Here is a 23,809-nt window from a genome sequence, read left to right on the forward strand (position 1 = left end):
TCCACATGAAATGAGGATTCCTTACGTAACGTGTTAGTGTCCGTTGTTGTTGAGAGCGCGCAGATGTCGCGTCTCTCCCCCGCACTCGGCTGTCTCAAAGACGAACTGCTGCGCTGAGTGGCGCTTTCTTTGTGCGAAATTAGGCATTGGGACATTAAGCATGTGAGCCTATGTGGCCCATCAAATTTTTTCTAGAAGCAGGCGCAATAACCTCCGATCGAACGCTTTGTCGCGAACTTGCAGGCGTATGCGAAGGCCGTATAAATTTCCCCGTCGTTCACTCGTTACGATGCTTTCATTTATTGCCTTGACATGCTAGGCCTTGGAGGAGGAGGAGGATGAGGAGGAGGAACAGGAGGAGGAGGAAGTTGTAATATATAGGAAAACTGCGGTATTTGTATCAGCTGTGTCGGTACCACATGCTGGTGGACCCCTCAACCGCGGTGCTGGGGGAAGGGGAAAGAAGAATTGAAAGAGTAGAAGGAGAGGACTAAAGGGAGGTGTTCAATGGTTCCTCCATACCTACGGCAAGTATACTTGCTTTGGGTACCGGGACACTGTGGGTTGCACTTGAATGAAATGGCTGATTCACTCACACGCGCATCCATCTATGGCCCTGTCGTATCTCCTTTGCCGACATCAGCTTATGTAACCGCGGCTAGGTACGGAAACCTCTCTATATCACAAAATTCCGCATAAGCTATGCTAACATCGTCTTCTGAATTGCACAATCTTTTTTCGCCGTGAAATAATAATTTGTGCCCTTCAACGCAATTTGAGGTTTCCTTTACAAAAGTGAGGTGCCGCATACCGACTCTAAATTTTTACTTACACAGGCCCAGTCTCGCTGTGTCCCGCCTATGTTTTGCAATGCACCTGAGCCTACCGATATTTTTCTTTAAGTTTCTGTCGACGATTTTTATAAGGCAAAGAAAATTGTTAGAAATTTAATTTCCACAACTTCGGCTATCGCTAACCTTGCCACTAATTCTTTCTCTTGGGGCGATTTCACTAGTTACAGCCGCATGGATGCTTTCCTCGCAGTTTACAATTTTATTAGACACAAAAAAAACTTGCTGAAATTCTAAAATAATCAATTATTCCTAGTATTTCACTTGTTTATGTTAAATTACTTTATCTAGAAACTCTTACGAATTTTCTATATTTTTAATATTTTTTTCTATATTTTCTATAATTTTCTAATTTTCTATATTTTTAATTTTTAAATATTTCTTTAACCCGCGCTCTTCTATGCAAATTTAGTATTTTTTATGTCTAATAAACATACCTGAAACCGCCTGCTTCTTGGCCAGTCCTCCGTAGTGGGTATGAGCCAGTATTTGGAGAGGAGGCAGGTTTCAGTTTGTCTGACTGCTCGCTGCATACTAGTGTAGTTATTATATCTCCTCTTTTTTGTATTTATTTTACTTTGCATTTATCGTTTTCAAATAAGAATTTCCTTTAGTTACCTCCTGCCGCCCGATTCTCGGCCTATCCCTATTAGTGGGTGCGAGCCATGGAAGAGGTTCGCCATCATAATCATCGTCAACATCATCATCATGTGGCCAACTACACAGCAGGGAACATCGTCGACGGAAAGAGTTAATGTTTGTCCAGAACCGTTAGTTCGCGTGGCTCTCCGGGCCATGTGGACCTAGACGCGAGCGGAAAGGTTGATGTCCTCCAGGAAGTCGAGCAGAGCCATGGAATGTCATGCTGGACAGTGCCCGTGGCCTCTAATGAAAGAAGAGTTTTTGCAGGCTCATAGTAAAAAAAAATGTAGGTTACAGTCGCCGTTGTGTGCCGAGCATTCTAGAAGAGTGTGAGCCAGGGGCTAACCCGGCTGACAGTGAATGCATTTGGAGGAGGTCGTCCGACCCTTCCAGAGAAGTCATTCGGCTGTATGCACACGTTCTACCTTCAGCTTCAGCAGGAGCGAGCGGTCCTTCCGTGAAAAAGCTTTGACCGGCACTGGTTGTTGGGGAAGTTTACTGGTGATCATAGGATCCGGATGCTATGTCCTGGAGTGAAGATGCCAGGAATTCTTGTGTTAGCGGGCACCCACTGGAGCATGACTTCACAGGACCTCTGGGCTAAATCTTTTGGGAGGCGAGGAAGGGGAAGTTCCATCGGTCAGATTGCTGGACGCTCTTCAGCGCTGCCTTCAAGCCCTGTAAGATGGCAGCCTGAAGAATCTTCTTCTTCTTCTCGTGAAGAAGCTCGGCAGCCAGGTACAGTCCCACGAGTTCTGCAATTGTGTACGTCGCAGGGTAAACGAGTCGGGCATATGAAGAGAGAAACCGAAAGAAGCTCATGATGAAAGCGAAAGATGGAGAGGAATCCTACGGAGGGAGATGGCACTGTAAGGTGCTGGGCACTGTGCGTGTCTCCGGTGTTAGGTAGCACGCAAAACTTTCGTTTCTTTTATTCACACCGTTTAACAGTCGACCAGATATATAGGTGCGAAAATAAAGCACTGCGTCTATTCGAATCGTGTTCTTGCAGTAGTATATCCTACAAATCAGTCACTAACTCATTTATCATTAATCTATATCTGAAATGTGCCCAGGAATAGTTGGAGGCCTTAGCGATGGAGTACTAAAGAAGAAAATATACGGATCCCACGCACTGTAGGAATCGGTTTAAGCGAAGCTATTGTTGGTGTTTGCGAAGAACGTTGTTCTTGATTAGCGTCATTTGCAAGTAAAGAGCACACGAAGACGTTGGACACATTTTCACAGGGAACCCCCTCGGTAAACAAGCTTGTGGTGTTCGATCTGCTCATCCTACGCATGGCGATGAAGGAATGACGATGATGGAACGACCGCGATTGCACGACGACGACTGTCTGGCGACGACACAGTGACGACACCGGATTGGCGACGACGGCTTCACTATTACAAAATGACAACAGTGGTACGACTACCACGGTATAACGATGACTCCATGATGATGACGCAACAATAACGATGCAATAACGACAACGGCATAATTGAAATGGCATGACGTCATCGTTGACGACGACAGTGTAACGACGACGGGATGATGACGGCTGTACGAAAACACGAGCATGACATCACTGGGACGGTGATGTTAAATTCATGAAAAGGGTATGACGACGACGGCCTGAGGATGACCGCCTGGCGACAATGGCACTGTAATGATGACAACTGCAGACGAAGACTACATGAAGAAAACATAAGGACGATGGTGGGAATGAAGGTGACTAATTGACAACGAAGGAATGACTGCGACGACGTGACGACGAAACTGTGTTTGTGCCAGAGCTACCGTCTGCGCTTGCGTGGGCCATCTGCCACGCCGGGTGGCCTTGCTTTTCACTATATCCGGTACTGGTCTGCGCTATACCCGGGACGGTAGTCATGCAGGACAGTAGCAAGCAGCCAGCTGGCACCAGTACAAGTTGCATAACTGGCAAGGCAGCAGCAGCCAACACCCGAAAAGTGGGAAGATAAGGCAGGGAAAGCTTCGCTTGGAAGTTAAAGCTTGAAATGCAGCAGAGGAGCGGAAAATGTGGTAAAGTGGAACGCAATTTGGAACCAGTGCATCTCATAAACAGGGGACTGTATCCTTGCGCATTATATAGTAACGACACAAATTTCTTTCCGTGTGTGGGGACACGAGAGAGAGAGAGAGAGAGAGAGAAATGAAAGGAAAGCCAGAGAAGTTAACCAGAACTGAAAATTTGGATTGTCACACTAAACTAAGGGGTCTGAGACATGCTGAGGTGGGTAGAAATATAGGAATGAAATAAAAAGGAAAATGAGGAGACGAAGTGCACACATTTTTTATTTTTTTGCATATAAGGGCGCTTTCATGCTCCCTCTCGCCCCTTGCACAGTATAGGCCGTGGAAGTCGACTGTGCTCGACAACAAAGCGCAATAGTCGCTGAGCTAGGGTGGTGTGTACTTTACAGGAATGAAAAGTTGCGAGCATGTTTAAATTTTTTAAGGAATGCTAAAGCACGCAGGTCCCACCCTTGGTGGCCGTTAACTACACAGAAGCAATTTCCTTGGCAAACAAGGTTGACAAACCTAGTGACACTTAGCCTAGTGATCTTAGCTTTGAGAAACATTTGAATGTATGTTACACATGTCTTTGAAGGTCTCCTACAGTTGGTTGATACAAGTTTTGTTCGGGCATCTTATTTTACGGAAGAATACTTCAGTTCGATGTGCAGGGTGATATCGAAAGGCGACCATATAATAAACGCTGAATCGCCCCGCTGACGCATGATACTAATGTGGCCTAGGGCGATAGGTTTCTGTGTTCGTTATTATTTTCTATATTACATACTTTCAACTATGCGAAGCTATCTTCCTGCGCACACACTTATTGTCAAGCCACAAATGTCTACCCTCCACCCAGGATAACAAACGCGGCACGTGGCGTGATCTCAGGGAGACACTTTTCCTCCTTGGACATATTCTTATTTCAACTAATGCCAACAGGTGCCGCTTCTCAATGCCAAGTACAAACCAGTACTTGTAGTCTACTCTGAACAGCTGTCGAATTTTGTACCCCAGCTGTTCTTTTCAAGAAGTCGGCGAAAATAGCCTCGAAATGATTGTTTGTGTGCGTGTGTCTGTTTTAGTCGCATTCTATTGGTTTCTCCGTTCAGAAACAATCCTGCGAGTGAATGGTGTCAGTCATAAATAGCTGTTCACAGCTCTCTAGCCCATTTGTTTGCTTCGGTGTTCGGTTCGGAAAGCCTCGCAGCGAGAACACCCGAGGAAAGTTTCACGTTTAGTACAGTGCCTGCGTGATGCGCCTGTTTACGGCAGCTATCAGGCCGGAAAGTATAGGTAACTTGTGGACTCGTACAAAATTCGTCCTTCCGGCTCAAAACTACCTTCACAAGAACTTATTTGTGGGCTAGTTCATGCATATTTGTTAGGATGAATATTTGCGCTAAAACACACACACACACACACACGCACGCACATGCCCTCGTCCTGTCGATGTGTCCTTGCGTGGTTGTGTTTATTACGGGCAGACAATTAACTAAACTGCCTTCTTTGAGTTAACGTAAAATGACAAATTATGGGGTGCAAATGATGAGCCGCAGTTAGCCTCTGATGCGGAAGTTCATCATAGGGATTTTCGGTTCTTTCACTTGCGGACTACCAACGCATGACAAAAGCCAGGCATGAGTTGCAAGATGCGACGTGCTTCAAATAGTGAAAGTCAAAAGTGTTAAAAACAGCGCAATGGCGACAATAACATCCCTTTTTTTTGCCAGCAATGCGTTATATGTAGCACCAAACATCAATAATTGTGAGATGATTGCTCATTTCCTAAAATTATCTGAGGTTTGATAACGACAATTTTAGTAATTAGCTTTAGTGCACACGTTGCTATTTGCGAAATTAAAGGGTGTCGTTTCTCGGAGACGATCCACATACTAGGAATCCTTCGACGATCTCACACCCGTTTCGAAACATTGGTCCTCAAAACTCAGTCGCAGTGCGAGAGAGGGCTGTCTTGAGAATAATAACTGCAAGGGCAATGCGTTTCTCCGCGACTTTTAAAACGCGGCTCCACAAGACGCCAGAGGTGAACAATTAATCGAAACGCTGGAATATTTCAAGGAAAAGTCGCTTTGACATTCAGCAACTGCACATAAATCTATAAAGAAAACAACGTACTGGTGCACGTCTTGGTGAGCTAAAGAATCCCACGTTTTCTGTCGACACATATATTAACGTCAGCATAAGGATGCCGCATACCTGAGCAACCCTTTGCCATTCTGTCTGGGTGATCACAGGTCTTGCACACTAAAGGGACTCCTATAGGTTGAGAGACAAGCTTTGCTAACTTCAGCGAGGTCAAAGCTGTGCGAGCTGGTTTGTATTCAAATAAATCCAGTAATTTTACTGGGTCCTACTGTAGGCGTACAAGTTCACTGCGCTGTAATTTATAACAATATGCGTAAACTTGGCCATTTCATGTTCTTCAACGCACACCGAAATTTAATACAGTGCAGCTTTCGCAATGCCCTGCCGTGTAGTCGCGCGGCAGCTGTGGACAGAAATCGAAACACACGACCTCGTGCTCAGCACTTCTAATTGCATCGAAGATACAAAAAGATACTTCTCCAATCCAATGGCACTCGTGAATGCACTTGCATGGGCTCTTGCCGCAAAGGGGGCTAGCGCGACTTTACACACACACACACACACACACACACACACACACACACACACACACACACACACACACATTATATATATATATATATATATATATATATATATATATATATATAGAGAGAGAGAGAGAGAGAGAGAGAGAGAGAGAGAGAGAGAGGGAGGGAGGGAGAGAGACCACATTTAAAGCTATTCCAAGTAGTCGTGTGCGTCCAATAGAAAATTCCACTGCTAATTTGCTTATGGTTCAAGATGGCTCGGTACGGAAATAGGTGCATTTAATTCTTATTGATGACTTTGCACCGACGCCATCCGAGGCGCCATCTTGGAAAAAGTACCACGGTGAGCTGCTCCTCCTCCTGTTGTGCGGCACTTGTCCAACACTCTCCAACACACCCGGTATAGGGCAGGGGCCACTCCTAGGCCACGAAAGCTGGTTAGCTGCGGCAGCGAATATGATACATGGATGTCGCCATAGGTGCCACACCACAAGGTTTAAGTGGGTAGTTTCTTTGGGAACTGCTCAAAACCAGGAAGTGCGCATAAAAATGTTCCAAACACACGAAACACGGTGATTCAGACACCGGACTGCATACGTTTGGTTTGCGTGTTCTGAATCAACTGACGCCTTGCAGATATTATTAAATAATACGCAAGAAGTAGTACTTTTTGCGATGTCGACTGCGTGGAAAAGAGCAAATTTCTCAGGGAGAAAAACAAATGAACAGCCAACCGAACTTTGCCGTTGATAAGTTTTAATGATGTTATTTACTCTGCGGAGCTTATTATGCTTGAGATTTAACTTAATAGGGAGTCACGTTTTCTGGCTTGAACGTCCTGCGTAATACCAGACGGTTCCCTAAGCGTAGCCGTATACATGCTCCTGTTTCAGGAATGCGCTTTGCGTGCAGGAAGAATATGTGAGGAGGCCACAAGATGTCGGCAAACTTTTGACGCCCACACAACCACCTTTCGCAGCTCATTGCTTTGAAGACAAATGAACAAAGAAACAAAGAAACAAACAAGCAAACCATAAGAAAGAAAAGCTACCACTTTTCACCAACGCATTTAAAAACTGCTATTCTCTCTCTTGTGAGTTTGGATAACCTAGATTCCCTTCATTCGGAGACTGCAAAGGACGAGAGCGCTGCCCTGGCATCTCATTTCGAACGTCGCCGGCGTCGGCCATCTCTATAGGGCATTGATATTGCGACGTCTCACAAGCGTCACGCATCGCGTAACACGCGAAGCATTCGTACATAATCGTCCGCCGATTGTTCGAGTAGTATGATCGTGTATACCGGCGGGGAGCAGGACAGCTGCCCGCATCTTCCTTTCCACTGTTTATTCCTAATTGTTGACGCGTCCAAGTGAACGTCACTTCCGCGAGGGCGCTTGACGAGCGTTATCGATGCTGCTGCGTCGTCTGCTCCGCGTATACCTCGCACTCCACGAGACCTACTGCCGAAGTGCGGGCGACAGCGAGGACTTCGCAAGTACGCCGACATGAAGGGGTTGGTTGTGGCGCTGCTGCTCTGCGCGGCCCTCTTCTCCGCACTGCCGCAGGGATCGGGTGAGTCATGCGGCGTGAGACGGTGCTTGTGCGGTCTTAGTTTGCCATTGCTGGAAACCACGCAGTAGTATAGTTTCAAAGGTTTCCATACGCTTTTTGAGCATGCATGCACTGTGGCCGCCTCTGACGTTTCGTATGTTGTACTTGTTAAACAAAATTATGGGGTTTTACGTGCCAAAGCCACTTTCTGATTATGAGGCACGCCGTAGTGGAGGGCTCCGGAAATTTCGACCACTTGGGGTTCTTTAACGTGCTCCTAAATCTAAGTAGTAATCTAAGTCTCCTAAATCTCTCGCAGGAGACGAAAGATCTGATCAAGAAACGCCAATGTATGAAAGCCTCTAACCCTACACCTAGAATAGAACTGACAGAACTTTCGAAGTTAATCAACAAGCGTAAGACAGCTGACATAAGGAAGTAAATATGGATAGAATTGAACATGCTCTCAGGAACGGAGGAAGCCTAAAAACAGTGAAGAAACTAGGAATTGGCAAGAATCAGATGTATGCGTTAAGAGACAAAGCCGGCAATATCATTACTAATATGGATGAGATAGTACAAGTGGCTGAGGAGTTCTATAGAGATTTATACAGTACCAGTGCCACCCACGACGATAATGGAAGAGAAAATAGTCTAGAGGAATTCGAAATCCCACAGGTAACGCCGGAAGAAGTAAAGAAAGCCTTGGGAGATATGCAAAGGGGGAAGGCAGCTGGGGAGGATCAGGTAACAACAGATTTGTTGAAGGATGGTGGGCAGATTGTTCTAGAGAAACTGGCCACCCTGTATACGCAATGCCTCATAACGTCGAGCGTACCGGAATCTTGGAAAAACGCCGACATAATCTTAATCCATAAGAAAGAGGATGCCAAAGACTTGAAAAATTATAGACTGATCAGCTTACTGTCAGTTGCCTACAAAGTATTTACTAAGGTAATCGTAAATAGAATCAGGAACACCTTAGACTTCTGTCAAGCAAAGGACCAGGCAGGATTCCGTAAAGGCTACTCAACAATAGATCATATTCACACTATCAATCAGGTGATAGAGAAATGTGCGGAATATAACCAACCCTTATATATAGCTTTCATTGATTACGAGAAAGCATTTGATTCTGTCGAAACCTCAGCAGTCATGGAGGCATTACGGAATCAGGGTGTAGACGAGCCATATGTAAAAATACTGAAAAATATCTATAGCGGCTCCACAGCCACCATAGTCCTCCATAAAGAAAGCAACAATGTCCCAATAAAGAAGGGCGTCAGGCAGAGATACGATCTCTCCAATGCGTGTTTACAGGAGGTATTCAGAGACCTGGATTGGGAAGAAATGGGGATAAAAGTTAACGGAGAATACCTTAGTAACTTGCGATTGGCTGATGATATTGCCTTGCTTAGTAACTCAGGGGACCAACTGCAATGCATGCTCACTGACCTGGAGAGGCAAAGCAGAAGAGTGGGTCTAAAAATTAATCTGCAGAAAACTAAAGTAATGTTTAACAGTCTCGGAAGAGAACAGCAGTTTACAATAGGCAGCGAGGCACTGGAAGTAGTAAGGGAATACATCTACTTAGGGCAGGTAGTGACTGCGGATCCGGATCATGAGACAGAAATAATCAGAAGAATAGGTTTGGGCTGGGGTGCGTTTGGCAGGCATTCTCAGATCATGAACAGCAGGTTGCCATTATCCCTCAAGAGAAAAGTATTCAATAGCTGTGTCTTACCAGTACTCACCTTCGGGGCAGAAACCTGGAGGCTTACGAAAAGGGTTCTATTCAAATTGAGGACGACGCAACGAGCTATGGAAAGAAGAATGATAGGTGTAACGTTAAGGGATAAGAAAAGAGCAGATTGGGTGAGGGAACAAACGCGAGTTTATGACATCTTAGTTGAAATCAAGAAAAAGAAATGGGCATGGGCAGGACATGTAATGAGGAGGGAAGATAACCGATGGTCATTAAGGGTTACGGACTGGATTCCAAGGGAAGGGAAGCGTAGCAGGGGACGGCAGAAAGTTAGGTGGGCGGATGAGATTAAGAAGTTTGCAGGGACGGCATGGCCACAATTAGTACATGACCGGGGTGGTTGGAGAAATATGGGAGAGGCCTTTGCCCTGCAGTGGGCGTAACCAGGCTGCTGCTGATGATGATGAAATCTAAGTACACGGGTGTTTTCTTATTTCGCCCCCATCGATATGCGGCCGCCGTGGCCGGCATTCGATCCCGCGACATTGTGCTCAGCAGCCTAACACCACAGCCACTGAGCAACCACGGCGGGTGTTGTACTTGTTATTTCATCACCGATGAACAATGAGACGTCATAAAAATCGGGGCGGCCTAAGGAAACGAGTGTCTCTACGCAATGACATAAGCCTTGACAGAGCTGCCGCTTAGAATCGAACGATTGAAAGGGTAGGACAGGGCAAAATATCAACATAGTACAGAAGGCGGAAGCGAGAAAATCGGAGTGGAACTGTAGGAAGAAATGTTGGAAGCTGAGCATATAATTCGCGTTTAGATGACGTATTGTTTTGGGATACCGTTCCGCTCAACTTCGCTATACATTACTTATATATACCGTGTTGTAGTCAAACAGCTAACCCTGAGAGCGCTTATAGTGACGCTCGTATACTGGACTGCCCAAAATAATTATGAATGTTTTTAGAAAAGTACGGTTTACAAGCTGCATGCGGATTATTTGGGTAGGGAGGGACTGTGTAAAGCTTAGAATCGGCCGTTTGTGTGTTGTTCGTTTGTCGGCAGAATGAATCACTCCTCAAAGTTCCTGTATTAAATGTTTAGACGCGCGCACGCGCATTGTAGCTGTCTGTAGGTATATTGTGCAATCGTGTTGCGGTAACGCAGACTTTTTCCAGACTTAGAAATGAAGTGTTGGCGTGTTCAACGTATTATGATAGCATTTACATCTACAATTTGCGGTATTTATGTTCCAGCAGAGCAATGACGATGTTAAATGTTCATTATTTAGCAACAAGGATGGTGTCAGGTAATTTTCTCTCACTTGCCTGTAATCACAATTTGCTACGTTCATCACGTTCAAAATTTTTTGGCGCGTACAGCCTTTGTCAAAGGTATGCAGCCCACCCCGCTCCTTCCCCACAAATGGTGAAGGCAGAATCTACTGAGAATTTTGCCTGTACTCACCCCCCGAAATTCGCCACATTGTTAGTATTGATGTTTTGTCCCAATTGTTCACATGTGTAGCATGAATTGATGTGGCTAAAGCTCGCAGCGTTACACGTACTTCTGGTATTTCAACGAAGACTATAAGTAATATTTTGGAATAACGAAATAGCAGTAACTGGGCATTTTCTTTCCGGAAACACAATATTCAAGTGGACGGACCGCAATGGGCTACAACGATGTGAATAGCTATTTCACAAATTATTTTAGAGCACACGTTGAAATCGCTGGATTGAAAAAGAGGTCAATGGTCAAGGGGCGTCCAATTTCGTAGTAATGTATCGTGAGACTAGCCCAATTTCTGCGACGTTGTTTGACCCCAATATTAGCAGAATACGTTGCTTTCTTGCGTAGCTTTGTCGTAGCCACACTACATGCCCTCCTGATATTTTATGTTGCTGACCATTACACTTTATTTCAAGAACAATGTGCAGAGGCTTATGTTCAGTATTATTTTTTAATCGTCACCATGACAGATAATAATAAATAAGAATTAGCGTCGGTGCAAGAGATTCGAGCGTAGACAAAAAGATATTACCATTGTGTAACAGAAATCAATTGATATTTCAAGGGTATAATTTGGCTTTGTGCCTGTAGGCGTTATTCTAAGTAACGGAAAAACTGGTTTCTTTTCAGAGTGTCTCTTTAAGAAGCAGAAGTGCGGGAAGATCATAGCCAGCAAATTTGTGAGTAATCGACACGCCAACTTTTCTTTTTGGTAGGCGATTCCTGCTTGTTGCATTGCACGAAATGTAACAAGTACACCTCTAATATCACCCTCCCGTTTTTCTTCTCAGACGAACTTTTTTGGTCGCACGCCGTACTGCTCTTACTTGTGCCGATCGTTTCCCCCGAAGATCGAGAGTGAGACGGACGGGACACCTTGCTGGGTAAAGTTTATTTCTTGCGAACTTTTTGTTAGAGTAAGTTTTAGCACTGTAGTAACATGGAGAACCGCGAATAGAGGAGGCCTGGTTGTGAACAGGGCTGAAATGTCTTCCACAACAAACAAGTGTGAGATGATTCGCACTTTCAAGCAGCTATAGGTATTTCGTTTACAGCCCGCAGTTCTATTGCCCCATTCGCCTACTCCTTCTGTGCAGGCAACAATGGAGCAGTCGCACGCAGCATAAGAAAAGCGCACTTTGTGAAGTCCTGGAAACATTTGGCCGTCGGACTCCATGACGCCCAATATTTCTCTGTGCAGTTTTTTTGTCTACATTTGCGGGGGGGGGAGGAGGAGGAGGAGGGAAAAAATGATACTCCACATCTTGAGCTATGACCATTATGCAATAAACACCTTGAAAATGTCTCGTAGCAGATGTGTCCCTATATGACCCGAGTGAAACTCGGCGGCTTCAAAAATAGCATAATGAAAGACGATTCGGGCACTTCAGCGACTGCGACTGAGGCGGGTACGGGGTGTAAGAGTTGTAGGTCCTAGGGAGGAACTAGGCGTGCAGGATTTATTTGCAGATATTTACATTCAAACAGGGGATACATTCGACAGTCTAGCGTGGCTACCAAGTGGAGCACGTAAGACGAAGCATACAGCATACAGCTTACGAGCACGAAGCTCCGAGCACACTGCTTGTCGAGCACACGAGCACACATCTGACGAGCACACCCTAGCAGCCGATAAACAGCTGCTTATAAACACTCCGTACTCCCTAGATTCCTAGGTGAGAAAACGGCAGTTCACCGCCAATTCGTAGCGTCCAACGTTATCGTAGTTGACCCGCCTTTTTGTAGGAGCAGGGCTCACGCACACACGTACGCACTGGTTTCACCGCCCCCACCGAGGTGAGACGGACTTCGCAGAACTGTGTCTTGCCCAAAGGAGGCGATTCTTATTCCCCGATCTGACCCCCGCAGCGTGGCCGCCGTGGTTGTAATAATAATAATAATAATAATAATAATAATAATAATAATAATAATAATAATAATAATAATAATAATAATAATAATAATAATAATAATAATAATAATAATAATAATAATTTATTGACACACATCCAAAAGCAAAACAAAGAAACGGGCCTGTCTAAGTCCACGAGGACTTGTGCGAGTAGGCCCGGCAGAGTCGGTACCGCGATGTGGTTACATATTTACATAATAGGTGCAAAGGTAGACATTTACATAATAACAAACTTTTTTTCCAACTTTCAGAAGAATGGTTGGTAGTATTGCCCGTTAACAGACAATGACATAGTAAACAAAGATAAACACATAAGCAACCTAAGTAAAAAAGCAGAACTAAATTTCAAAATTTCATCAATAATTTCTTCAACTGATTTTTTGAAGTTGCCAAACCATTAAATATTTTTGCGATGTACGCACTTATTCTCGCTTCTCCATACTTAATAGTGCAATAGGGTACCTTAAAACGTTTTTTTGTTTCTTAACAATCGAGGTGCATAGTATGCCTCTTTAAATTCATCGCTCCAATTATGCCGCATAATAACAGTTCTGGTAAATAAATCCTCCAATGTGCAAAAGCCTGATTCCTAAAAAAATATTATTGTCATGTAGTGTAGTACCATAAGGAACATTTTTTAATGTATTTTTAGTAATTTATTAACCCGATTTTTCCAGCGCTCTGCACAAAAGGCGAATATCGTTATACCATACCTCAGCACACTGTACGCAGGAACATATTAAAATAAGGCATGAAGATATCCAGGCACTTTGAATGGGTATTATATGTTGCCTGCACTGTAGGTGTAGAGGTCACAAAAATCTTAAGGCTGAAAGGCGCGCTGTTTCCTTGTGCCTTTCTGCGGAATGTAGGAGCGCTCATTAGAAAGCAGGTGCGAGCCGCAGATAATTCCATGTATTATTTTTATTAAAAAAAAGAACGAACATCCGATTTGTTGCGTCTACAGGTGAAGGTAGGTAACGCGAGTGTCTGTGTTAGCTCTATGGAGATGGAAGACCTTTCGCAGAATCGATGTTTAAATACAGATATGAACTTTTTTTTTGCACATTTTAGAGAAGCTCACAATTTGACCTACAAGTGTCGCACCAAATCACAGAGGCATACTGAAGAACTGGAAGGCATACGCTCTTATATAAAGCTACAAATGGCCCAGGTTGTTTGAAGTCTCTCGTCACCCGACATACTGTGCCCAGCGTTCGAAGTGCATTATGCCTCGTCTGTTGAGAGTGGGGTGAGAAGCTCGGAGAGCTGTTGAAGTACACTCCAAGGTCGTTCGTTCCCTGAGCTCTTGGCAGGAGAGCGTCTTTAACGCTATAGGAAAATAAAGTCCTGTTAGTCCCCCGCGTGAGGCTTACAACTATCGTTTTTGATGCATTTATGACCAGCTTCTTTTCAGGGCACCCTGACGCAAAATTTGCAATGTCCTTCTGAAGAGCGAGGCAATAATTAACAGTTTTTATCGCATTGAAAATTTCGCGTCATCAGCGTAAAAAAAAAAGAATTGAAGTTTTGAATGACTGCCGAAATGTCGTTAATAAACAGCGAGAAAAGAAGATGGCCCAGGACAGACCCTCGAGGAACTCCACTTGTAACCGCATAAAGTTCTGACATCTGACCATTAATGCTAACGTAGCAGTACCGGTCGCGTATGTAGCTTATGAGCGCTGTGACAGAGTGGTGCAGATTAGGTTTTGCCAACTTTGGAGGAGTATTTTGTGGCATACAACATCAAACGCCTTACTGAAGTCAAATTAAATGACATCCAGCTGTCCTTTCTTATAGACTGCTTGAGAGGCATGCACTATGAAGCTAACGAGGTTGGTAGTTGTGGAGCGTACCGATATGAAACCGTGATGCTGAGGAGTGATAATATTTTTTATAGAGGATGAAATTATTCGGTGCATAGTTTACTCGAATAATTTAGATGCTGCGCACAGGAATGAAATAGGCCTGTAGTTGCTCGCAGCAGTTTTTACCCCTCACTTAAAGACGGGAACGACCCACGATGATTTCCTAGCCTTAGGGAATGTGTGGGTCTGCCCGTGAACCTGTACACGGGATTGTATGTTTGGCGGAAATCTCAGGCATTATTATTTTCGTTTCGTTCTTTTAGGCAAGAATGTCGTCCCACTTCGTCGGACTGGGCATTCACTCATTTTTAAGCCAGTTTAATCCCTACGAATGATAAAAAGAGTATGCCGCCTCGACCTTACGTTCCCCCGATTTGTGATGTCTTGGCGAAAACGTGGGCAACATTAGATTCGCCACCCATCGTTCACTATTTCCCGCTTTTACCGCGTACGTTAGTCTTTTACTTACTGTAAAAGCCTACTGTTTTCCTTTCTGTAAGCGTCGCCTAATGATTTAGCCGACAGCTTAACATTTTCTGATTTTTTGCTTCATGCGCGAAATGTGAGCCCGCAAATGTTGACGTTACAATCTTAAGAGGAAGCTTGAGCTCCTGGTCAAGTCCAATTTCTCTATTCAAGTACATGTAGGGTGAAGAAGTGTTCCCCTGAGAGAACCGCTAGACTCTTTTAGGGGAAAATTGTTGCATTTGAGAAGGAAAGTTGAATTCTAGCAAGTGCAGCAATCAAAATGCTGACTTAAAACATCAGGTGTTGTACTCATATTGCCATAAGTCGGTAATGTTTGAAAAAAAAAATTGTTTAAAAATTCGTAACCCTGCAAAAAAAAAAAAATGCCGCCCATGCAGCCGTACAGATATAACACCATCGTAGCTGAAATGGGCGGCCCCGGTGTTTATCGCTGGGTTAATTCGGACGGTTTATTAAATTCTTTCTCAATTATTGGTTACGCCTTTGTGTTTCCTAATGAGGTTACGGATACGTTTGGCTTGGATTTATCACATTGTTTATTTGAAATGCCACACATTGCGCTTCACATAATCACCATCATGGAGGGGTGGAATGAGCGGTTCATTGTGTTAATCCTGTGAGTTCATCAAAGTCTGTTTGAATTATGCAACTCATTTGTGTTCCGTAATGCGTTAATCATAGTGTTTATGACTCCGTTATGCACTGTAGTTACCAAGGGATACACCGGGGCTGCATATTTCATTTAATTAAAGACAGATACATTTTGGGACCTGTTGCGAAGTCCGACAGAGGCTGCTGCGCGCTGTTGTGTACTCCAGGGTAGCGTATTGTACTGCTGCCGAGTAGTAGCGGCGCCTGCTTATCGAAGCTCCACCGACGTTACTTATTGGGTAGCGTGGCGTTGTCGGCGGGCTGCAGGCATCCGGTAGACCATGGCGACCAAGCAAGGGCGAGACGATTTGTAGTGCGGAACTTGCACGGTTTATTTAAAGGTAAATGAAAGAAAATGAGAAGAGCATGAAGTGATGTAAAAGTACATTTCGGAGCCCCTTAAATAGGCTCTTTACAATCGTGGGCGGGATCTTGCTTCCGTCGACGTCATGTGACCGGCACAGGAAGAGCTGCTGCAGAGAGGAGCTTGCTGCAGAGTGGAGCTGCTGCAGAGAGGAGCTATACCGAGCTTGCTGCAGAGAGGATGTGGTCACGCCTCCTGGAATTGTAGACGCTTGTCCGTCTCTTGTGCGCGTTGCGGGTTCGTGGAAGCTTTCCTCTAGGTCCAATTCGAGGAAAGGGCTTCTCTAAACTCGCACACCCACACACATACACACACAAAAGAGGCCTGTACGCTGCAGGGCTTCCGGCAGACAGGCAGGCACTCGAAACGGTCATGGCAAATTAGGAAGTCACGCTTCATTTCCACGAGGCAGGGTGAGATGGTCGGTTGAAATTCTTCTCTGCACGTGGTGCCGGACGCCAACCCTAAGAGCGCGCGCTCTGCTGCGAAAGAGAAACGACTTCACTATCGGCGTAGCCAATGGTGCGCCACAGTTTTGCTGCGAGATAACTATGTCATTCTGAAAATGTATTAACCCTGTCCCCCTCTGTGTCCCTTCCCTGCAATAATACGTAGATAATTGTATATGTTCTGAATGCGTAAGCATTTCTATGCCTACCCAACGAGAAATTTGTCCGTCCATCACGAGGGCCAATGCAATGACTCATACCCCTCTAAACAATGGCCCATACCCCCGCAGTAGGGTTTCTGTGGTCGGACCACGAGTGTTTCACCTAGGCATATAGAGCTTCGCTGTCAAATTAGAAGAACAGATACGGGACTTTTGTGAACGGCACCTGTGCGGACAAATGAGGTGTCTGAGTGTACAGCTTGCATGAAATTGTCACAATGCTTACGAGGGCTCCGGAAACGTCCCAGTCCCAAATTATTGGCGCATTTCAGAGCAGTTCATAATACAACAAAATTGCCACTGTTTGTAGATGTTGATGTTTGTAGAAATTGCAGATGTTTCAATACGGTGCTGCTTACAGCATTGTAATATTCTTGCATTCCTCAACAACTTTTGTAAAAAAAAAAACTTTGCCTAAGTAAGACATCTGCTTCATAAAGTCAGGGTATTCTCACTTTTTTTTTATTGAAATGCAAGAAACCTCACCAAATGCGGTGTAGTTGATACCCAGCAAAACTGTGGTCGCACATATTTAGATAGGAGCTCCTGCGGTATAAAAGCTTCCTCTTACATACGCGTTCCTTTGCTTCACCTTCTTTCAGAGCTTTCGTGGCAAAGGCACTTGCCAAGGAGGACGATGCACAACCCGCGCCTGGAAACGTGTCGTCACTGCTCGACCGGTGCCTCCACGCCGGAAGTCCTCTGCCTAGCGACGCCCGTTGGACGACGGCTCCGCGCGGCGGCGCGCGCGCCAACCTCCTCGTGCCCGATTCGAACAACGTCGTTGAAAACTGAGGCCTGCGCACTGTCCAGTCTATTATACATTACTTCGACACCGTAATGCCTCTTTAAAAAAAGGAAAGAAGAACAACCGCTTACTGTAGCCCAACTACAGCTTGGAGCTTGTAGAAGGTATCTTGAAGCAGGACGATGGGACGGGGCCAGAAAACACACGCAGCAGGGCAAGTGATTACTGCCAGCTGAATGCTTTTTTTTAGAAGTACCAGCCATATTCGTCAGTCATATACCAGTCATGCGCCAAAGGTGGCGCTACAACTACAAGTGTTCACCTAACAATGGCACCTTTTGTTTAAATAGGTTTAGTGACGCCGCGATGACACACTTTACTTCGAATTTTCGTTTTCTTTTTACTTTTTCAGGAACGTGACGCTACTACGAACAGCACAGTACATGCGTTTTTATTGCCGTGAGCTGCAAAATGAGTGGTATCACATTTCATCCAAGCTTTTTGACACTATCATTTGGTCTATAAAATGAGCTACAACGCTTAACACTCTCAGTGTACAGTCCATGTGAGGTGATTCAACAAAATGGTAACGTTGTGCACTTCCTTGAATGCAAATAAATGTGAGGTTTGACACTTACGAGTATTTCACGAAAATTGCCCGGTGAATCTTGGAAAGCGTGGGGTCAAAACTACGAGTCTGGGGTCAGCCAGGTAAGTAGAACTGAAGGAACAACAGGCGAAGCTTAGTAGTGTTATATGTCACAATTTGCAATAAATAAACAAAGAAAACTAGCGGTTAACCAACACCCGGAGAAAGGCTGCCCAACCGTGGGTTAAAGAAATATCCCAATCAAATTATATAATAATGAGTTCTAGCTGGATTAGCAGCTACATTTTACAAAGAATAAAAAATACGCCTGGTTCTATTGTTAAGTATATCTAGACACCAAAGAAACATTCCCAACGCTATTGGACATTTTATAAAGGAGGCAAAGTGAAGCATTCTGCACTTCGCTGTAAGTGTAATTCCACTCGTGGTGACTGAGAGAAGTGGGAGAGGCAGAAACAAGGACAGGCAGGGAAGTTAACCAGGCTGACGTCCAATTTGCTACCCTTCACTAGGGAGAGGGAGTGAGGCATTGAAAGAAAGAAGGAGAAGGCGAAGACCAACAGAGTATATACAAAGCGTTCTAGCTATAACTTTAGCCAAGCTGTTCAACGAAAAAAAAGAAAAGAACAAAAGAACATGGTGCCAGATACGGTTTTAAGGCCTAGGATGTTGGATCGTCAGACCACTGACGACCGAACGTCATAGGTATTAAAATCAGGCCTCACACCGTGCTTCTTCAGTCTTTTTTTTTCGCTGAAGAGCTTGGCTAAAGCTAGCTGGGACACCCTATACAGAGATTGTTTGCCGTAACGCTTTTCCTCCTAATTCATTGCAGCTTGAGCGTTTCTTCTGCAGTCACATAAACCCGCTCAAAAATAACAACGACGAGTGAGTAGCTGCGCGTCAGAAGCGATTTCGCAAGACGATGTCCTAGCGGCAGTTAGAAGCGTTAATGCTGGTGTCTATGTCGACGGCAAATAAAGACGGACGTAGGGGGAATTATTTCTCATGAAAAAAAGAAGGCAAGGATCTTACTGCACCGTAACATTCTAGCAGCTGCTAAACAGAGGAGAACGAGGAACATAATGACAAGGAAAGAAAAATGGTTACGGCAATAGCAGCGCGCAGCAATAACGCCATGCCACCCGACTATTCGCCTATCCTCAGACTGCGCGCAGTGCTTACGGAACGCGTTTAGCAATATGTACACGCGGAAAGAACCCGTCGGTAGCTCTGTCGGTAGCCCTAAGAGCATGTTGGTAGCCGTAAGCGCTTGGCGACCGCATTGATTCTATTGGAGAAGAGCGATTTCCTATAATCGTCGATTGTTCAAACGCACTTAATAGAGTAGGCCGTACAAGACGCCTTTTTTACCTCGCCAGGCACGTGCTCTAAGGTGTCTGGCAGAATGCCCTCCTCGCATTAAGACGTGTCCCCACACCTGCCAAGGTACGCATAACGGTGCGTAAATGCTGCAGCAGCCATAACAAGGGAAGTGAGCGTTTAGTGACATCGCTTTATCGCAGCACTTCGCAGCACTTCGAGCAGCGTACCAATGTCCAATCCGTGAAGTCAGCGATGACGGTTTACATAGGTGTGCCTATTAGGTCGCCGCAATTATTTGCAAAGCATGCACAGTACCCGCGATGTATTCGACCGAGGCAGCAAAACATTAATTTATGTGGTTTGACGTACCGAAACTCCACGATAGGTTATGCAGAACGCCGTTGTGGACAGCTTCTAATTACTTTATACGAGCTGCAGTTCTTTAACGTGCACCCAAAGCATGGTACACGAGCGTTTTGCATTCCGCCGCTACCGGAACGTGGTGGCCGCGGCTGGTAATCGAACCCGCGACCTAGTGCTAGGCTGCAAAACGCCTTAGGGGCGTAAAACTGAGCTAGTGATCTGGGCTGACAAAAATGGCTCAATCGATAATTATCAGCCGTAATCGTCAAATGCACAATTTACTCTCCAAGAAAAAAAATGTGATTAAGTTTGAAGGATCTGAAGCTGATCACGAACAAGAACAGCAGTGAAGTTTGCAGCAGCGACTACAAAAACGTAACGAGACTTTATAGTAGTTCTTGCTATAGCTCATTCCCCATTGTGTTTGCTTTTGTGCCCGCTTGTGAAAAGTAAAAAAAAAAGGAGTAGAGAGAGACAAAAGGAGCACCATAATTACCTTCTCATTGTACGCACACCTGTAGGCTTAACGTATGCTATGGTATGGCAAAACTTTATCGAGGTCCGGCAGACCGTGAGTCATCACGAAGCGGGCCGCCGGAAGGCCAAGCCCCTCTGCCGCATAAGCACTAATGTATTATAGTAACATGATACGAGGTATTTGTGGAAGCGCGCGAGCATTATAAAGGAAAACGAAGTTGGTGCTCGCTGCTGTCTCTCTCTAAGCCTGAACTAATATAATTACTGTCTTAATTTTTCTTCTTTGATGACTTTTTATAACATTTATTTTACAACATTTTTACCGCAGTCGTCCATTATCTCTCATTATGTAGACCGTCTTGGAAGGCATGGTACTACAGATACATTTTGACTTCTCAATTACGCAGTACTCTCGCTCTACTGGCACCTTTTTGCTTGTAGGTTTCCTCCTTGCTATGCTCGTTGGTTTTTTGTTCCATCCTGCCGCTCGTTTATTGGCTTACGTGCCTCATAACGGGTTACGTGCAACATAATCGAGTATTATCCTCATCATTAGACACATCATCGTCATACTCATCATCCCTTGCGGTTTTTGCTCCGTCCCGTCTTGTGGCGATAACTGCCACGGCTTTCTCCGAGTCAAACGGAGAAGCAGGTGAAATGCAGCCACCAAGGTTTCTCATCGTAGCATTGTGGCTTTCGTCGAATGTCGCAAGAAGCGCCCAGGAGTGCAGGAACGAGTACAAGAAGTTGCGGCCTACACACACCGCCTGTAAGCCGGCCAACAAGGAGTGCACAATCAATAAGAAGGGCGTCAGCGCGGCCGAGCGCCAGCTCATACTGAAGACCCACAACGACTACAGGAGTACGGTGACCACCGGCAAGCTCAGGGGCTTCCCTCCAGCCGCAAACATGCGGCAGCTCGAGTGGAACGAGGAGCTGGCCTCCGTGGCACAGGCCAAGGCCCAACAGTGCACCGACAGCCGGGGAACCCTAAAACACGACTCGCCCGAAGAGCGTTTCATCACTGAATTCAATAAGACGGGACAAAACCTGGCTTTCCGGAGGAGTAATATTGCTTTCAACGGCACGGACTGGCCCGCTCAGGTGAAGGCCTGGTTTGACGGGCATAGCCACTACTCGCCAAGCAACGTGAACAGGTTCTCGTCTCCCTCGGAGAGCCCGGCGGGACATTTTACCCAAGTTGTGTGGGCGACAGCGCGCTACGTGGGCTGCGGCTACGTCGACTACGCCGTCGCCGGCGTCTCGGTGATGCCGCACATGCAGCTGTACGTCTGCAACTACGCTGGCGCCGGCAACGTCCTGACATTGCCCGTGTACCAGGCCGGAGAAGTCTGCTCCGCTTGCCCGAACGATACTGCGTGCGCGCAGGATACGGGGCTGTGCACACTTAGTACGGTTGGTGGCGCAGCTGACAAAGGACGAGAGATGTCTTTTAAGGGTTCGCATACGCCTCACGCAGTGCCAGGCGCCACCGGAAAGCGCCCGGGTAAGCCTAAACGCCATCGTAGCTTGAGCGACGCAGGCTTCCCGTTTATTCGTAGAAACGGCGGACCTACGATTCTTAGCCCGTCATGGCGTCTGGCTTCGTATGTGATTGCTGCATGTTACGGAACGTCGCACAGACAGCGGGCGTCGTTTACATAGATGGGAGTAAGTGGGTTACGCTGTCTGGTGCCACATCATGGCACGTACATGTATGACTTGGTTCAGCGTGCATTGTCATAATATGAGTTTTGCTACTTTTTGTTGATTTTATCGTGTTGCACGGTTGCTACTGCACCATAGTGCACAACTGATACGGCGGCTAGTCGCAATAACAAGCGAACAAATTGCCAAGTAGCGACACCGGGGCCGTCAGAGTGCACCGGATGATCCCCTTAGTAAGTACGACGCGAATTGAGAAACCTTCAAGAAATACACATTTCTTACATTTTCCTATAATGAAGGCATCGCCGAACATAAATATCAAGTGTAATATGTTTACAAAATAGAAAAAAAAACAGCACCTCCAAGGACAGCCTTGGTTATCAACAAAAAGGGAGAACAAGACCTCTTACATCAATAGCCTCAGCTGTAGAGAATGCAAATCTGATACAAGAATAATGGTTTATATCTGGACATCAAAATTGCAGCGGTACCTTGTAAAGAATGTAAATGTTAAAAATAACAGTTCATATCTAGATACCCAAACTGAACGGGTGCTTTGTATGTAAGGGAAGTCACGTAGTAAAGCGCCCTCGAATTTTGAGTCACCAGAGGTGGTGATGGAGCCAGCCACTATATAACAGCTGAACTAATTAACTGAATTATTTTTGTAGGGCAATAAGCACCGCCTTGAGCTCAGCCATATGATAAATAGAAAAGCCGGCAACCGAAGGGTAGAAGTCCAGTCAAGGGTCGGCAAAACCCACAAAAGCCTAGGTTTTCGGGATATTGTGAAGCACCAGTCGAAACAGCAGTGTTTGTAGGGCCTTTATAAAAGAAAAGAATTGAAAAAAAAAGTAAGAAACGTCTTACGCTAGAATTGTCCATAGAGAAAAGTTTCAACCTATCCTGATGCCGGACCTGTCATTAGTGAAGCCGGTTGACCAGCGGCAAAGTGCACGTGCGAAAGAAAATATTTGAGAATCCGGCCCCAGATTGTGAAACAAACTAGCTAAAACGCGATGCGGGAGTATTCTGTGTTGTACTAGTGGAGGGGATCTGAGGATTTAATTTCCATCACTTCTAGTTCTCTAATGGGCAACTTAATTTACGCACAGGAGCGTTATTGCATTCCCTTCATAATTGAGATGCGGCAACTGGTGCTGGGAAATGAACCCGTTACCTCGTGAGGCTCGTCAGCGGAAAGCCACAGCTACTTAGCTACCACGACGGATGCAACGAAGGATTCAAGACCGAAACCAGCATAGTCCAAAGGTAGGTTTGTAGATTATCACGCAGACGACTAAATAATTGTTCTACAGTCTACCAAGGGATTAAGTGTATATTACTAATGAGCCTCATCGAACTGTGCAAAAGCACACTTATTTGCGTTACGTGCTTGCACTGTGCACAGATAATGGAAAGGAAACACTCATACAAATGAGTTGGAGTGCACGCGGCAGTCCTTGTCCATTATTAGCGTCAGCTTACCGTTATGGGTGGAGACTATACCTGATGAAACGTCAGTAAAATCCTGGTATTTTTTTTTACTTGCTTCTATTATTTGACCTATTTCACTGCCGAACCTTGTGATATATGTATATATATATATCCTCCACCTCCCCCTCCACTGAAGAGAGAGAAGCCCTGGAGGGAAAGGGTATGCTGTCAATGAATCCAGATCATTAGGTAGTCTGATGAGAGCAGA

General features: G+C 45.3%; 2 protein-coding genes across 3 annotated transcripts; both read left to right on the forward strand.

Annotated features, from left to right (window-relative positions):
* The first annotated feature begins 7,548 nt into the window (after positions 1-7,548).
* Positions 7,549-18,294, forward strand: LOC139055457 (uncharacterized). Of its 2 annotated transcripts, none has more exons than XM_070532942.1 (4): positions 7,549-7,744; positions 11,583-11,632; positions 11,744-11,836; positions 12,050-12,173. In XM_070532942.1, exons 1-4 carry the CDS (start codon positions 7,678-7,680, stop codon positions 12,077-12,079), a joined length of 240 nt encoding a protein of 79 aa, XP_070389043.1. In that variant the 5' UTR covers positions 7,549-7,677; the 3' UTR covers positions 12,080-12,173. The 2 variants fall into 2 exon arrangements, with proteins under 2 accessions (XP_070389043.1, XP_070389042.1); XM_070532941.1 differs by lacking the exon at positions 12,050-12,173 and adding an exon at positions 17,512-18,294 and having other exon boundaries at positions 7,566-7,744.
* Positions 18,295-20,945: 2,651 nt separating this feature from the next.
* Positions 20,946-22,212, forward strand: LOC139055458 (scoloptoxin SSD976-like). The gene has a single exon (XM_070532943.1). The coding sequence runs from the start codon at positions 21,094-21,096 to the stop codon at positions 22,099-22,101; it is 1,008 nt and encodes a 335-aa protein (XP_070389044.1). The 5' UTR covers positions 20,946-21,093; the 3' UTR covers positions 22,102-22,212.
* The last annotated feature ends 1,597 nt before the right edge of the window (positions 22,213-23,809 follow it).

Source organism: Dermacentor albipictus, chromosome 2, assembly GCF_038994185.2.
Source record: "Dermacentor albipictus isolate Rhodes 1998 colony chromosome 2, USDA_Dalb.pri_finalv2, whole genome shotgun sequence".
Classification (NCBI taxonomy): Eukaryota; Metazoa; Arthropoda; class Arachnida; order Ixodida; family Ixodidae; genus Dermacentor; species Dermacentor albipictus.